Source organism: Cuculus canorus, chromosome 4, assembly GCF_017976375.1.
Source record: "Cuculus canorus isolate bCucCan1 chromosome 4, bCucCan1.pri, whole genome shotgun sequence".
Taxonomy (NCBI): Eukaryota; Metazoa; Chordata; class Aves; order Cuculiformes; family Cuculidae; genus Cuculus; species Cuculus canorus.
This window is the reverse complement of record NC_071404.1, coordinates 54,940,779-54,956,210: the sequence shown is the minus strand read 5'-3', so window position 1 is coordinate 54,956,210 and position 15,432 is coordinate 54,940,779. Positions and strand designations below refer to the sequence as shown.

The following is a 15,432-nucleotide window of genomic DNA, read 5'->3' as shown; positions in this document are numbered from 1 at the left end:
TTGCATTCCCTTCCAGTTCATTTCATTCTGATAATGTGAGTGCATTTCCAAGTAAATTGGCAATGTTTACAATCTCAGTCCCTAGTGCCATTTTTTAATCAAACACATAATAAAGTGCCAAATAAACCATTCCCACCTGCATCAAACTCTTTATGTTCTGTATAGGGTATATTATAATTTATTTACCCAGGAAGACCCAATTTATCTGCACATCTGGTTTTCAACCTAGTCCTGCTTTTTATCCAGTTTTCCAGCTGGTTGATTGAGGCATAAGGAGGTCAGATGGCTTTCTTGAGGTCAGTGCAGTGATTGTCTCATATGGGATTATACCCAAACTTTATCCTTTGCTGTAACCACTTGGCAACACCACTCCTAAGCAGTCTATCCACATTGTTGGCAGCAATGGAACTAACTGGAAATGTCATTTTCTTTGTTTTATAGTTTTGGTTGTATTGAAATATTGTCACTTTTATGAGTTCAGAAACATTACATCTGTTCACAACCTGGTTCCATTCCACTTTGAACAGACACAATTCTTTTGTGTTGAATCTCCTTCCTGAATTCCAAATGCATGTTAGTTTCACAAGTTCTGGGGTAGTGATTGATGACATCGCTGGTTTGTGTTTCCTCAGGGCAGACCCTGTCTGACACTCCTCCTTGGAGAGGGAACCTGTGGTTTTGCTCCTGTGTATCAGTGCCATGAGCTTCTTAAGACTCCTAGTTGCTGAGATTCTGTTCCCGTAGAGTTTACTTGTTTACAGAAATAATACAACGTTAGAACAAGACACACAGATTTGATAAAGGGACTGTCTTAAGCATGCCTTTCTGTATGTACCCATGAGTTGTAAGTCTGAGGAAAGAGAAACTGGAACATAGAATCATAGAACAGTTTGGGTTGGAAGGGACCTTAAGGATCATCTAGTTCCAACACCCCTGCCATGAGGAGGGGCATGTCCCACTAGATCAGGCTGCACAAAGCCCCATCCAGCCTGGCCTTGAACAACTCCAGGGATGGGGCATCCACAACTTCCCTGGACAACCTGTCCCAGTGCCTCACCCTTCTCATGGTGAAGAAATTCTTCCTTATGTCTATTCTAAATCTGCCCCTCTTCAGTTTATACCCATTGCCTCTAGTCCTATCACTACAAGCCTTTGTAAACAGTCCCTCCCCAGCTTTCTTGTAGGCTCCTTTCAGGTACTGGAAGGTTGCGATAAGATCTCCTTGGAGCCTTCTCTTCTCCAGGCTGAACAAATCCAACTCTCTCAGCCCGTCCTCATATGGGAAGTGCTCCAGCCCTCTGATCATCTTTGTAGCCCTCCTCTGGACCCATTCCAACATATCCGTATCCTTCTTATGTTGAGGATTCCAAAACTGGACACAATATTCCAGCTGAGGTGTCGCAAGAGATGACTAGAGAGAGGGGCAGAATCACCTCCCTCAACCTGCTGGCCAGGCTTCTTTAGATGCAGCCCAGGATACGGTTGGCCTTCTGGGCTGCGAGCGCACAGTGCCGGCTCATGTCATCTCCTTGATCAGTTGGCCTGTAGTATACACCAACTACAAGGTTCCCATTGGTTCCATGCTCTTTTATTGTGACCCACATGCTTTCAACCTCTTTGTTGCTACTTTTCAAAGACAGCTCTTCACATTCTATCCTTTCGCTGATGTAGAGGGCAATGCCTCTACCCCTCCTCCCTGGTCTGTCCCTTCTGAACAGCCTGTAGCCATCAATAGCCACACTCTAGTCATGGGATTCATCCCACCAAGTTTCAGTGATGGCAACTAGATCATAGCTTTCTAGTAGCATGGTAGCTTCCAGCTCTTCCTCCTTGTTACCCAAGCTGCATGCATTTGTATAGAGGCACTTCAGCTGGGCTGCTGGTCACATCACCTTCTTAGAGGACCCTTTATTATTTATAAGGTGTTTTGGAGAAGGTTCCTCCCTGACACCTACTACCTCACAAGCCTCCCACTCTTTTCCACAGGATTTCAGCTGCATCACAACATTCCCAGCGTGCCCCTGGACAGCATGTGGAAGGCCAATACCAGCACCCCGTCCCTCCAACAGTTGCCTGTCCTCCCGACACTTGTCATAGGCAAGCCTGATATTATCCCCCTCCCCCTTCACATGCTATTATCATCAGCATTACCTTATCCCATCTGGTCTTGCTCTGCCTTCCTGAGGGAAGTCAAAATAGTTCTAGTTCTAATTTTTGTTACAATTTCTTCCTGCTTTGAGTTTCCACTGCGTTGAAGATGCATGACTTAACATGCATCCACATATATGTCTCCAATAGGTACAAAAATTGCAGGGCTCCCTACAGCTGAGTAGATGATGAGGCTTGCTTTCTGGTGCCAGTCCTAGATGAAAGGCTTTTGTTCAAAACAGTCCATTAAATGTTGATTGCACTGTCAGTACTTTCCAAGTGCAGCTTTCTTCCTTCTACAGAATGAATTAGGTACTCTATGTTGACTGTTATAATAGCATAAAAGCAAGTGCAATTTACAACTGTCTGTAACCAGTTAAAATTACCACAAATGCATTTGTAACAATCAGAAATATTTCTTCTCTCCCCAGTATTGTGCTGCTGCTTCCACTTTGCCTCCAGCCCCAGTTATCTTTGTTTCTGTACCATTGTCCAGGCACATCTACATGTTCTGATTAAATAGACTGTCATAGCTACAGCTTCCCAAGTCAAGGTCAAGAAAAGGAGAAATTGCTTTGTCTAGAATGTAGGATGGGAGAGAGTAAGCAGGCAGGATGATCTTTTGAGATACCTGATTACTCTTTCATGTTCAACTGTTCTATTACAGCACCAGAAAAGGAAGGAGAAGATGTATTTGCAGTTAACGCTATGAATGCACTTCTGTTAAAGGTGGTGAATACAGTGGATTCACGTGCAGATTTGCATTAATTTTCTTTTAAACTGGAGGAAAAGAAACTTTTGTGAACCGATAACTTCCATGGTACTGACACGAATGTTGAAATTTTAACTCTTCTTTTCAGTTTTTCTTTTCTCAAGTGGCAAGTCTTTTATTCCAACAGTTTTACTAGGTCAAGTCTCCTGACCCCACCCAGCTCTGACTTCCAACAGTCTTCTTCTTCTTCTTCTTAAGTATTCAAGATGTTATGCATCCAGTACTTTTTATTTTCCCTTTAGCAATTTGTGTTATATGTAGGAGCTACTGCAGTTGGCTGTCAAATGCATTTTTCCAAAATCACTTTTCCTGTTCTGGAGTTAAGCAGTTGTTTTCTTTGCTTGAAGCTGGAATGTAAAATTGGCTTCTGGAAGTTTGAGCAACAGAGTACCCAGAAGAGAAGCTCATGATAAAATAGAGCAAAGAGATCTTGCCACTGGAATAGTCAGTGTCCATGGTAACTCATGACTGATATTTTGTGAACATGAATGGGAGATGTGGAATATTGCGTAGAGAGAGCTGTTGAGGCTTTCAGAGGTTACTTTATGTTCTGACATTATCAGATGTGATGCTCAGGGGTCAAACTTCCCCCCCACCCCCCCGCCCCAAAGCAATCTTGAAGTAAAAAGTTGAAAGCCAGGAAAACACTGCAGAACATTTCATATGTGCTTCTCTGTATTCCTTCTCTCCTAGGCATTTGCCTGTCATTGTTTTTGGAAACAGGATAGTAGTCTCAAATAGTTTGGGTCTGAGCCAGTATAACCATTTGTAGGGTTTGGAAGACCAAGAATTTTACCTGAAATGGAAATTATCAGTTGTAGAACATTGTTTGTTCCTAGAGCATCCAGCTTAGGAACAGAGCTTAGAGCGCAGCTTCCTGCTTCTACAAGCAACTGCATTATCATTCCCGTTACTAATCACAAATAAGTTGATAATAACCCTTCAGAATGAATAACATATAGGTGTTATTGTTGGATGTGATGACATAAGAATTCAGAATCAGACCTTTCTGTCATAAACTTTATTTCTAAATATGTTTCCAACCCATTATGTTTGACCTAGTGCTTATGTTGACCTATGGCTCGAGCAATTCTTCCTAGATGTTTGTTCCCAGGTACTGATCTGTCACTACTGGGTGAGTACATTCACTCTTAGCTCTTCATTCCACTAATTATTTTATATTATTATTTTTACTTGGTTCCTGATAAATACCTCTTCCCTGCCTCCTCTTTCTGTTAGTTAGTATCTGATCTTTTTGAAGAAAGGTAAGACTTCAGTATGCTGGTTTCTTCTACAACTTCCCGTTTTGCCCTGGCCCAGAAGTTGTTCTCAGTCTGATGGAAGATGGTAGTGGGCACACTAGGAAGAATAATTTTTTTCCTGTGTCTGAATCCAAGAAAAGACAAAAGTGTCCTAGGCAGTCAGATTATTTCATCAGTGGGTTTGCAGGACCACAAGAGATTGAAACTCTGCTAAAACATCTGCTTCCTGACAGGTTAAGTTCATTATTCCTCAAGTAAACTTCCAGAAAATGGCTTTGTCTCCTTAGCAGTAAGAATTCCACAAGCTGGAGATCAGGATGACTGCTAAGTGGAAAAGTTAATGTTTTTTTCTGAAGGCACAAGGCAGCCACCTGTGTACTATTACAGCATGGAAATTAGTCATTTGTCTGGTATAGCTTTTGGTCTGACAAGTTCTGGAGGTAATAAAACAATCCTCATTTTTGTGGGATTTTAAGTCTTCCCTTCTCTCTCCACCCACCAATGCCATGCACATGCCTCACTTAACCATACTGGTTTTGTTCTGTTGGCTGAACTTACTCATATAAACTTGGAGCATTGTGGGATTTATTTTCCCTACTTACGAGATGAATCTCTGAGGGAAGAATCCAGTTATCCTTCATGCTTCCATTGCTATGGTTGTGTATATCCAAGTTACAGACCTAAAGCTGATATTGGTTTTAATCCTTATATTCTTTTAATTCATTGTTTCTAGAACGAAGGAACACAAAATGGCCCCTTTTTGTGCCTGCATTTCTTCTTTTCCATACCAGGAAAATAAGCAGGCAATAATTAAGTCCAAGCAGTTCTATTTTACATCAGTATGCAGTCCTTTCACTCAAAAACATAGCTGAGTAGCCTACAGCTGAGTAGATTTTTTTATATCCAGACTGAAAATGAAATGAAGCCTGCTCCTTGAAAATGTACTGGTGGAGAGCATTCCTTTTCCTCTGTCTGTGAAGTGTTCCTTTTGCAAAGAAACTTATTGCTTCTTTCTTTCTCTAGTTGGTGGAGAGGAAAAGAACCTTTAAACAAGTCTTGTTAGGAGAGGTAAGAAACTGAAGGTAGCCAGTGCCCTTTTACGTCTGCCAGTTGTTGAAGTGCGTCTCACACTTCCGTGCTTTTCCTTACTGCCTGCTACTAGCTCTGGAGCAGTAGAATGATTTGCTTCACAATAGTTTAAAGTCACAACCACGATCATCAGCTGCTGAGATGCACGGGGTATCTCATGCCAAATGACTGTCATTACAGCTTTCATTAGGTCAGTGGTACAGTGTGGTTGGTGTCAAATGTGCCGTGCCTCTATTTTGCTGCCTCCAGTATTGTTTCTAGTGCTTTTGCTGCTGGTTTATTTTTCCCCACATTCAGCACAAGGAAGGTGCTGAAACTGCTGCAGTTCAAGAGCCCCAGTGGTTAAGCCACCCCTCGAGATCTATCATAGTTTGACACTGGCTTCCAGGTAATTGGGGGAAAAGTTTCTGAACCGCCTCAGACCTCACCACCGACATTGGGTATTTTAAATGTCCTCCTCATTTAGGACTGTTTTCTTTCTCTATTTATAATTATTTTAAGGGTCAACTTAACCTGAATCCAGCTTTGTAAGTGCATCTCTGCACTTGCAGAACCCTGTTGCAATGTGTGCAGTGTTGATGGTGGCTGTAGAAACTTGGAGAGACCCAAGGCCCACTGAAGTGAGGGAATAGCCTTGGTAGTCATCTCCAGTGAGGCAAGGAACTGCTGTTTAACTTCGCCTTGAGGAGTTTAAAGCAGAGAGATCTCTCATGATCGATAACAGCAAAGAGTGTAGTCGTCAGGTCCTTTGCAGTTAAATGTAAATCTCATGGGTGATAACCACAACTGTGTGTTTTACCTAATAAATGAAATAAGAACTAGATAATGTGCAACAGCACTATGGCGAGCTTGTTATGTGGAGTTTCCTCTCTCCTGGGGAGGTGGTTTACGTGCTTCAGCTGCAGGATGAAGTACTTTCGGCTGAACACTTTGCCCAGCAGGGTGGCGTCAAGAGCTTAAGAACAGTGAGAATTATGTGCAATGAAAGATACTTACCATTCATGTGTTGCTGGTTGTTGTAACACCATGGAGGATTTATCTTAAAGGGCAAAGAATCTGAAAGCAGTATTTTCAGGCATTTGACAGGGTTCTGTTTTCATGAATTACAAGAGAACATGAAGAATAAATGGGTGGCTGAGGCCCCCTGGTGCTACCTAAGCAGACTGCATGCCTCAGGCACTAAGGCCACAAAATCGCACTTCATGTTTATTTTAATTTTTTAATACAAAGAAATGCTTTTTAGACTAAAATATCTCATGATGTACAATAGTTCACATGCAAATGTTTCCTTACTGGCGACATGAATCCTCCACCATTTATTTTTCGTGTCTTGTTTTGCAAAGCTGTGCAAAAAGTGAGAGAGAGGGTTCTGGTTGTAACCATTGTTGTTAATACTTGCATTGCAGGCAAAAAACTATAAAGGGAAGCTGAAGGCATATAAGGCAGCTTTTTTACCACAGTTACATCTCTGGCTAAGAATAACTGGGAGGAAGCACTACACAGCTAGTGGTGTCTGATGCTGTGGTGCATTGTGTAACCTGGAGGTACGAGGAATGGGAAAGAAAAAGTGCCAGTGAGGTAGGAGTGAGACAGTTGTGTGGTTTTGTTTTGGTTTTGTGGTTATGAGCTGTGTGGTTTTGGTTGAATTGCTAGGACCTTGAGAATCACTTCCAAATAATCTAAGATGCAGAAGTGTGGACATATATTAGAATAGATGCCCTTTGTGCTTAGAACTTAAGAGTGTATATTCACAACTAGTGTTAAAGTAGTACAGAGCTCTCTTAGGAAAAAGATTACAGTCTAGAGAATAACTCCATGAGAGATGACTTAGTGGTGGCCTTAGAGTATTATTAAAACAGCTTTCTTAAATATTTCCGTGTTGCCCTAGTCTCAGAATTTGTTGGAATTGTGGCTTTTGTCAAAATTTAGCTATTTACTCCTGTGACAAAGTTTTGACATTCCATCAGGTATGAATAGCAGCTAATAAAGCTTTAATAAAGAATTAATTTTGATGTTTAGTCAGCTAGTTGGCTTGTCATTCTTGCCAGTCTGTAATCCTCCTCTTCATTTTGCAGTTGTACGAACTTTTAATAAGGAAGAGAAGGTGGTGAGCCTTTTCTGGAATGCTGTTGTATGTTATTCTTTAACAATGAAATAAAAAAAATAGGGGTGTAAGTTAGGCCTTTACAAGTAGAAGTGCTTTGTTTTCTGGACATTTCATAAACCAGTGTTTTCAGACATAAAGTTGCCAAACAGACCTGAAATGTGCTTTGAGGAGGAGTGGGTGGGAAATGAGGGGGGTAAAAAGTTAAAACTAGTCTTTCTGTGTGACATTAGATCTGTGCCTTTTGTTCTTATTTTGAGCACACTTTGGAAGCCTAATACTGGTGGCCTCTGTACAAATTCCTGTTCACTTGTTCACATAAGCCCCTCTTTAAGGCTCTCAGTTCTTATAGTAAATGATAACTTTTGTCAGAATCATAGAATACATCTGTATGTAAAAATGTTTTGGATTATAACTTCATTGTTTTTTTCCAAAAGCAGCAGGATTGATGCTTCCAAGGCTGTAAAACAAAATGTACCGAAAATTGAGTTTTCCGCCTTTTCTTTAGTTTCTTGTTTTAGATGTTGAAGTGACCAAAGACTGTAATTACGATCTAGACGTGCCTCTACAATATCTTATAGATAGCTCCAGTTAACATTTGAGTTTCAAAAACTGGCTCATTTGAACTTTTCTATGAACATCAACAGCAGGCTTAAGAAGAACAAATAAAAATAAAGGAGGATTGGGATTAGTTTAGGTATATCTTATAGTTTCTATTGTAGATAGTATTTGTAGTTTGTCACAATCGTCTGCTGATCTTAAGGATGAGTTCAGGGTGAAGAAAACTAGTTGTGGGATGATGAGAAATTTTGTATGGCACTGAACTCATCCTACATATATTCAGTGTTGATCCCTGAAACTGTTCTGGAATTGTAAATATCTCACTTATGTTGGGAACAGCTATGGAACACTCTACGTTTTTACAAATTAAAAAGGGAAACATTGAGTATAAGTTGTTATTTTGTCATCTTTTTTTTTTTTTTTCAGCTCTTCAAGGATTTTGTGCATAGCATATGAGGTTTTGCAAGGTTTGCAATATATGAACAAACATGGAATGGTCCACCGAGCACTCTCCCCTTCCAATATTCTTTTGGATCGAAAGGTACAGCTACAAGGTTTTGTTTTTTCCTCTTGCTGCCATTAAGTAGCATGCTGTGTCATATGGAGACTGGGCAGTCGCAGGCCTTCTGATGGGGAAAAGTGTCCTTTTTGGGGGATTTGTTTTGTTCTGGGTTTGAGTCTGATTGTTTTGTTTTTTTGTTTTTTTTTGTTTTTTTTTTTTTTTAACTACAGTTTCTTCACATTTCCTAAATTTAAAATATGTTTTTCAGTTTTCTTTTCCTCTTTTCCCGTTTTCTTCTATCCCAAACCACTCTTTTCACCCTGTTCTTCTTATGGTGGTAATCTAAGTCCTCATTCTAATTAGTTACTATACCTTCCTAGCTGTTTGAATAAGAAAATACTTCTTTGGGCTAATGAGCCAGTAATAATATTTCATGTGTTTCATGGATATCTGATACCTGACTTTTACTAAGATATCAACAGATTTCTTTGTACATGTTAAATTATTAAAATGCCAGTGTTTACCATTTCTATTGTCACAGGCTGTTGGCAGTGTGAAATACATTCCACTCACAAAATCTGAGAGAAATTAGCAGTTATTTTGTATTTGGAGCAGTCGCTTCATCTGAACTGACAACTAAGGAGTTTAGCCTGTCTACATAACCCCTTCCTCATTCCCCTTCTTGCTCGGTTTAGATAGAGTAGCTAGATCCTCCTCTTGGAAGGCAGAAAGAAAAGAGGAAGAAAGAACATTGGTTTTGATACATCTGTAAACAAATGAAAAGCCTAATAATGCTGTAACAAGCAAAAGTACTTTGTGATTTTAAGGTACTCTTAAAATCAATAAAAGAACAAAAGGAGGCCTCGAGACAGTAAACCTCTAAACTTTTTCCCTGTGCTTTGAATAGCTTGCTGATGTAGCCTGCGCTATTGCACCATCTGCAGGCTGGCTGAGTGTAATTCAAAATCAGCAGAAACAATACCTCAGTTTAACTTCTATGCATGTTTTTCATTGTTTTGCTGTAAACTTTCTGCCTTCACAGAACAAAAGCAAGCAGCTGGAAAACTTGTTCTTTTTTTGAAATATGTATTGATAAAGTTAAGAGAGCAATGAGTGGATGGGAAGGACTGGAGGAACAAGCCTGTGAGGGAATAGTGGTGATGCTTAGGGAGTTTTAGGATTCAAACAGGATTTGGAACAGTTTTCAAACAGAAGAAATGTTCCATGAAGTGTTTAAACCTTTTTAATTTACTGGAAATTAATTTACTGTGACTTGAAAAGTACTGATTTTCTTGTGTATCCCAAACAAGGTGATTACTTAATGGTCTTGCAAAGTAAAAGCATTACAAATAAGCACCTTATTAACTTGCAGTAGAGTTCTGCATAACAGATGAGACCGAAATGTAAGAGGTTGATTTTTTATAGGTATTTGTCTTCTGGCAGCTAATGTAACTTGAAATATTTTTTGTTTGTTTTTTTGTTTTAACTTAAACACAGATTCTTCTAGTGTTGGATTCTCCTGCTCTTGATCATTTTTTTTTTCCGTTTCAGGGACATGTGAAGTTGGCTAAATTTGGACTTTACCATATGACTGCTCAAGGTGTTGATGTTGATTTCCCTATAGGGTAAGGATGCAGCTACACCTTACACAGGTTATAGTTCGCTCTTTTAAATCAAATTTGCTGCATATCCCAATTACACAGAAGCTTCTAATAATGTCACTGGAGAGGTTATCTGACTAGATGGAAGACAGAATGGGTACCATGCAAGTGTGTGGCTGCAACTATGTGATGCCAGTCCTTATTGCTTAGGTTTGCCTTCACATGCTAGTAATTCTCTGTCACTCGGATTCTGGAAGTACAATCTAATTTCCAGCATAGGAAAAGCACAATCAGTGCTTCACTACTGCATACCATTGTAGGAGTCTTGTCTCTGTATAATTTTGAGATTTATTGTCAAGTGATCTTACTTAGCCAAAGAGACGTGCTTTGTTGCAGTGTTTCCTTGCCGCTTTTTGATTTTTTGAGGTGGCATGTTGTTTACAATTGAAATGCTGAGCTGATTGTTGAAGACATACCCAAAAGAAGAAAAGATGTTTCCCTTCAAAAGGTGATTTCAGATTTATATGTTTAAGTATTACAATGAATTGTTGACAGAAAAAGAGGTAATGTGATTTTTAAGTTGTCTAGCAGCAGGTAGAATGTCTCCAACACCTTTTGTTACTTCTTTAGAAAATTCAAAAGGTTTTTGCTGGGAACACTGTCAGTGGAGGGGTATTCTGCCACCAACTGCAAATATGGCTCTAGGAGGCATACATCTAATGTACTAATGCTGAAACTCAATATATATATTTTCTTTGAAATATATAGACATGCTGTTTTGAAAACTAGTGTTATTCCCTGTCACAGAGACAGAGCTAGTGATTAAGATTTAATCCTTTAAATATAGTGGTCACTATATGTTTTGCAATTGCAGTGAAACTTTGCTGCAATGTGTTGATTTTGACTGAATAAAATAGAACAATCTGCATTGCTATGAATTCTAGTTTCTCTGAACGTGGTCTTATTGTGAGTGCTGTAACTGAAAGGTATGTATTTTTGATAGGGAGCATGTTATGTAATGTTGCCGCATCTTTCTAGGTACCCATCGTATCTGGCACCTGAAGTCATTGCACAGGGAATAGTCAAACCAAGTGATCACACTCAGTGTGAGAAGCCTCTGCCTTCTGGCCCTAAATCAGATCTGTGGTCTCTTGGCATAATATTATTTGAGCTTTGTATGGTACGTAAGAGGGTGCTTTTCTTGATTGTTACTCTCCGGGAATAGTTACATTAACTTGGTTGCTCTTGGAGTTAATGAGTGATTGCTCTTGGGGTTAATGCATAATTGCATGGGGTTAATGACACTTTACTCATCATGCTAGTCCAGATATCAGAACATGTTAGCATTCCTACCTGCACAGTTTCCGTGGTGGTTCAAGTAGTAGGATGCATATGGGCTTGGCATGGGTATATATGTTAACCATGAAGGGCAGCTGCCCATTAAGCCACAATGATGTGATTGCATCATTGAATCCTCTAGTGAGAAATAGCTTATCAATCAAAAAGTATAACTAGATAATTTTTTGTTTTAATTGTGCTTTTAAGCTGAAACAATCATTGCTGTCATGCCCTCATTCTCCGTGGAAAGGATGAAAAACTAATAAGGTTTCATGGGGAGGAAGGGGAGGAGAATCTGTCTTATTGCTGGAGTTTATCAAGTTTCAATTCAGAATTAAGGGTTTATTTGAAACAGTCATTGCTGTCATGCCCTCATTCTCCGTGGAAAGGATGAAAAACTAATAAGGTTTCATGGGGAGGAAGGGAAGGAGAATCTGTCTTATTGCTAGAGTTTATCGAGTTTCAATTCAGAATTAAGGGTTTATTTGAAACGTAGTTATTTGACTCTAGATGTTGAAATAAATCATGACAGCATAATCTTTACTATTTGTTTATGTTAAACTGGGCTAAATACCTCAGTATTGATATTTATTCGCACTATGTAGAACAATTAAATTGTCAGACAGTTGCATGATCAAGAACCTGTTTTATATACTGATTAGCTCAGGACATTGGAAATAGTCATCTTCTCCATATTCTGATCTTCTGTGAATTTGCGTAGTGCTTATAGATCATTATTTATTCTTTTAAATAAGTACATTTTTCCTTAAAAATGCAATAATAATATTTTTTGAAACAACTTTAAAGGTTTTTTCAGGTGACTTTTCAAAAGCACTGTGCAGTAATACAAGCTATGGTGATTAGCATGTTTGGTAATTACCTTTGTTCATACACACATTGAAAAAAACACAGTTTTTGAAAAACTATTACTGTATTAATAATAAACCTGAAGGTTTGCTAAAACAGCCTGGGGTTTTAGTTTCTGCAGTTTTTGTTTGTTTGGATTTGTTCCAGTTAAGAGACATTATAAATGATACATTTTTTCTTTTTGATGTCATGAAACTGTATCTCCTATAGTTGGGGTAAAGAATGTTTTCTGTTTTAACAGGTAGGTTTCCTACATCTAAAATTCATGTGTAGAAGCTTGTTTACTGTCTTTGTATATAGGTGACTGTGTATGCTATCTAAACATTTTTATGTGATAGCATTCAACTCTTAATTTTTTTTTTGTTGGTATTGCTTTAGGGGAGAAAATTATTCCAGAGTTTGGAGATAGCAGAGAGATTGAAATTTATAATTATGTTAGGTAAGTAGCACAAAATCAATTTTTAAAATTTCCGAGCAGTTCTGTAATTAGAGCTTTACAGACTAGTCAACTTGTGATGCTCAGACCTGAGGCACTTTACCTTTGTCAGCTTTCATCTCCATAATTAAATAGGTATTTGAAGCATTGTTGCTTGTTTACAGAAGGTACAGAGGTGGGTGCCAGGAAAAATAACTTTGCAGAGGAACTATGAGCATGTTAGAGTAGGGGAAAACTATTTAAAAAAAAGCATGCTCAAGAAACATTGTAGCTTTGATGGTTATGTGTTGTTTTGTGTTGCAGGAGGTTTCTGAAATGAGGTAGGAGTTGTATGACACTGCAGAAACCTGTGAATGCTCGTGTACCAAATCCCAAGTGAGGAAAAGCAGGACTCAGATAGGAAGACAGAAAACAGAGGGCTGAGAAATGTATTACTGAATCCAGGCTTTCATTTCTGGCTTCAGTAATGTTTTATAATTTGTAGTTGTAGACATGGAGTTTTTGTTTAATGTAAATGAGTCTGGAAGTGGGACTATTCTGTGGCTTTTAAAACTTGATTTCTTGTGGGGTTTATATATAAAACATGGAGAGGGGAAGGCCATGAATTTGCAATTTGAAGCTTTATCAGTATTTATTATTATCCAGAGCAAATAGTAATACTGTTTAAGTTTGTTACTGTCAGTAGAAGTGTATTTTCTTTCAACATTTAGTGCTTGGGTGCTGAAATTCTCAGTGCTTTGGGAAGTGATGTGTTAATAAAGCTTCCTGAAGCATCTCAGTCCCCTTCAAGTTGAATGCAAGTTATTGGTGACCCTTGCCCACTGAAAAGCATTTGTGTCCTGACTTGTGAATCATTTTCTCAATAACATATTGAAAACATGTTATGAAACATTGATAGTGTTATCTGCAATTATCAACAAAAAGAAAATTACTTTGAGCTTCTATATGCAGGTATTAAGTTCTTTCAGGGATTTCTTTTTTTTTTAATAAGTAGAAAGACTGGTTTAATTTATTTGGCAGAGACTGACATTTGGGATATGCTAAGCCTGCAAAAAGATTTTCACTGTTAAATTTGATGTGTCACTTAGTTTTTCTTAGGCTTAAATTTTCTGTTTTCATAGGTGCTAATAATTTTCATTTCTAATTTTGAGAGTTCTCTTTCAAGTGATGTCGCAATGTCAATGAAAAACTAAAGTCAAGAACTTTTTATTAGTGTGGGGCCTTATCTGATATCCTGTTAAATTGATATCACTGTTTAATAATCTTGAACTTTTTATTGTTCTGTTTGTAGGCTGTGTAGATGATGTTATAACTGTATTGGCTGAAGAACATGGTTGCCTTGATATTGTTAAGGTTTGTGGAACTAGTTTGCTCTTCCATGCTGTCTTATCCAAAACATTTTATCATTGTGGCATAGTTTTACATATATATACCTTTTTTTTAACTTCTTAGTTTATTGCAGTATGAGGGAAGATTTTGAAGTCTAATCTACGTATCTAAGATCATTTCAAATAGCAAGTACTGGTAATATTCAATCTTTCCTAAAATTAATGTCAATCTCAGTAAAAATTAATCTTCTCTGTATAGTTTAAGAAGTTATAAAATATATTTAAAGTCTTGGGGTTAAGTATTTTTCTTCTAGAAATGTAGTCTTCTGTCTGATCCATTTTACACGTTCTATTAGTATAGGTTTATATAGTTCAGCTCCTTCCCACCACTGAAATTAATCACTGAATTTTAGTGTCTGTATATTTTGAGACATTGTGTAAGAGGATTCTGACTGTTAGCAGAAGGGAGTTCCCAGGTACTGCATTATTTTAAGCTGGGTACAGAATATCTAAATTAAAACATAAAAAAAAAGCTGCATATATTGCAAATTTTCCACATTTTTTTTTTCCCAAAGCAAATGCAGGCTTAAGGGGTGAGAATTACTTCCCCAGCATTTTGGTCTCGCACAGCTAACCTCATATCTGTAGGTGTGAAATTTTATTGCCTTCAGAGGAATAGCCTGTATGTTAAAAGTTAAGTATGAGCTAACTGGTTTGCTGAATTAAGACAGTAATAAACAGACCTCCTCCATATTTTTCTTACATTCCAGGACCTTTCTGAAAATACCATAGCTTTACTGAAGAAATGCCTTACATTCCAACCTTCTAAGAGGCAAGTATTCAGTCCAAACACCTAGTAAACACTGCTGGGATACAACGAAGTTAGAAGACCCTCTTGCTGAACTTTTTTTGGAATACTTATGATTTGTGCTACCTATGAGACATTCTTGGGTTTGTTGCCTTTCAGTGTTTAAGGGAGAAGAGTTAAGACACGGGGGTGGAACTAAAATATGCAAAATTTTGAGATTGAATCTGAGTATTTTGGGGGAAAACTGTTCAGACTGTTTTACTGATTCCATAGCTGGAAGTTGGTGGTGGTTACTATAGACCTGTTGTAGACAGAATTAGGGCTGCTTTCTTCAAATCTGTTTTTCCAAAATACTTTTTCATTATGTCAGTTTGCAAATTTCTCCTGAAAACTGAAGTATGTTTTTTATTTTAATTGAGATTTTGCATTTTCATTTTTCCATCTCTACTTAGAGGAAGTAAAGGAAAGTTAATAGAATATTTACTATGTACATTAAATGAAGGTGAGATCTGAACTTGGGCTGTAAAAAGTCTACATAATGTGTTATGCATCATGAACTGAACAAAATTGGTAGACATTTCTGCTATTGACGTTTCTAAAAGCCAATATAATTTGA

The 15,432-nt window shown here is 38.1% G+C and overlaps 1 protein-coding gene across 5 annotated transcripts in view; it reads left to right on the top strand.

Moving 5' to 3' along the window:
* The window catches only part of TBCK (TBC1 domain containing kinase), a 111,517-nt gene that overhangs the window by 21,699 nt on the left and 74,386 nt on the right, over positions 1-15,432 (top strand). For all 5 annotated transcript variants that reach the window (XM_054065469.1, XM_054065471.1, XM_054065470.1 and 2 more), the window contains exons 4-9: positions 8,363-8,477; positions 9,990-10,063; positions 11,078-11,219; positions 12,623-12,683; positions 13,972-14,033; positions 14,779-14,840. In XM_054065469.1, coding sequence (XP_053921444.1) covers positions 8,363-8,477; positions 9,990-10,063; positions 11,078-11,219; positions 12,623-12,683; positions 13,972-14,033; positions 14,779-14,840 — 516 coding nt within the window. The remainder of the gene's footprint in view (positions 1-8,362; positions 8,478-9,989; positions 10,064-11,077; positions 11,220-12,622; positions 12,684-13,971; positions 14,034-14,778; positions 14,841-15,432) is intronic.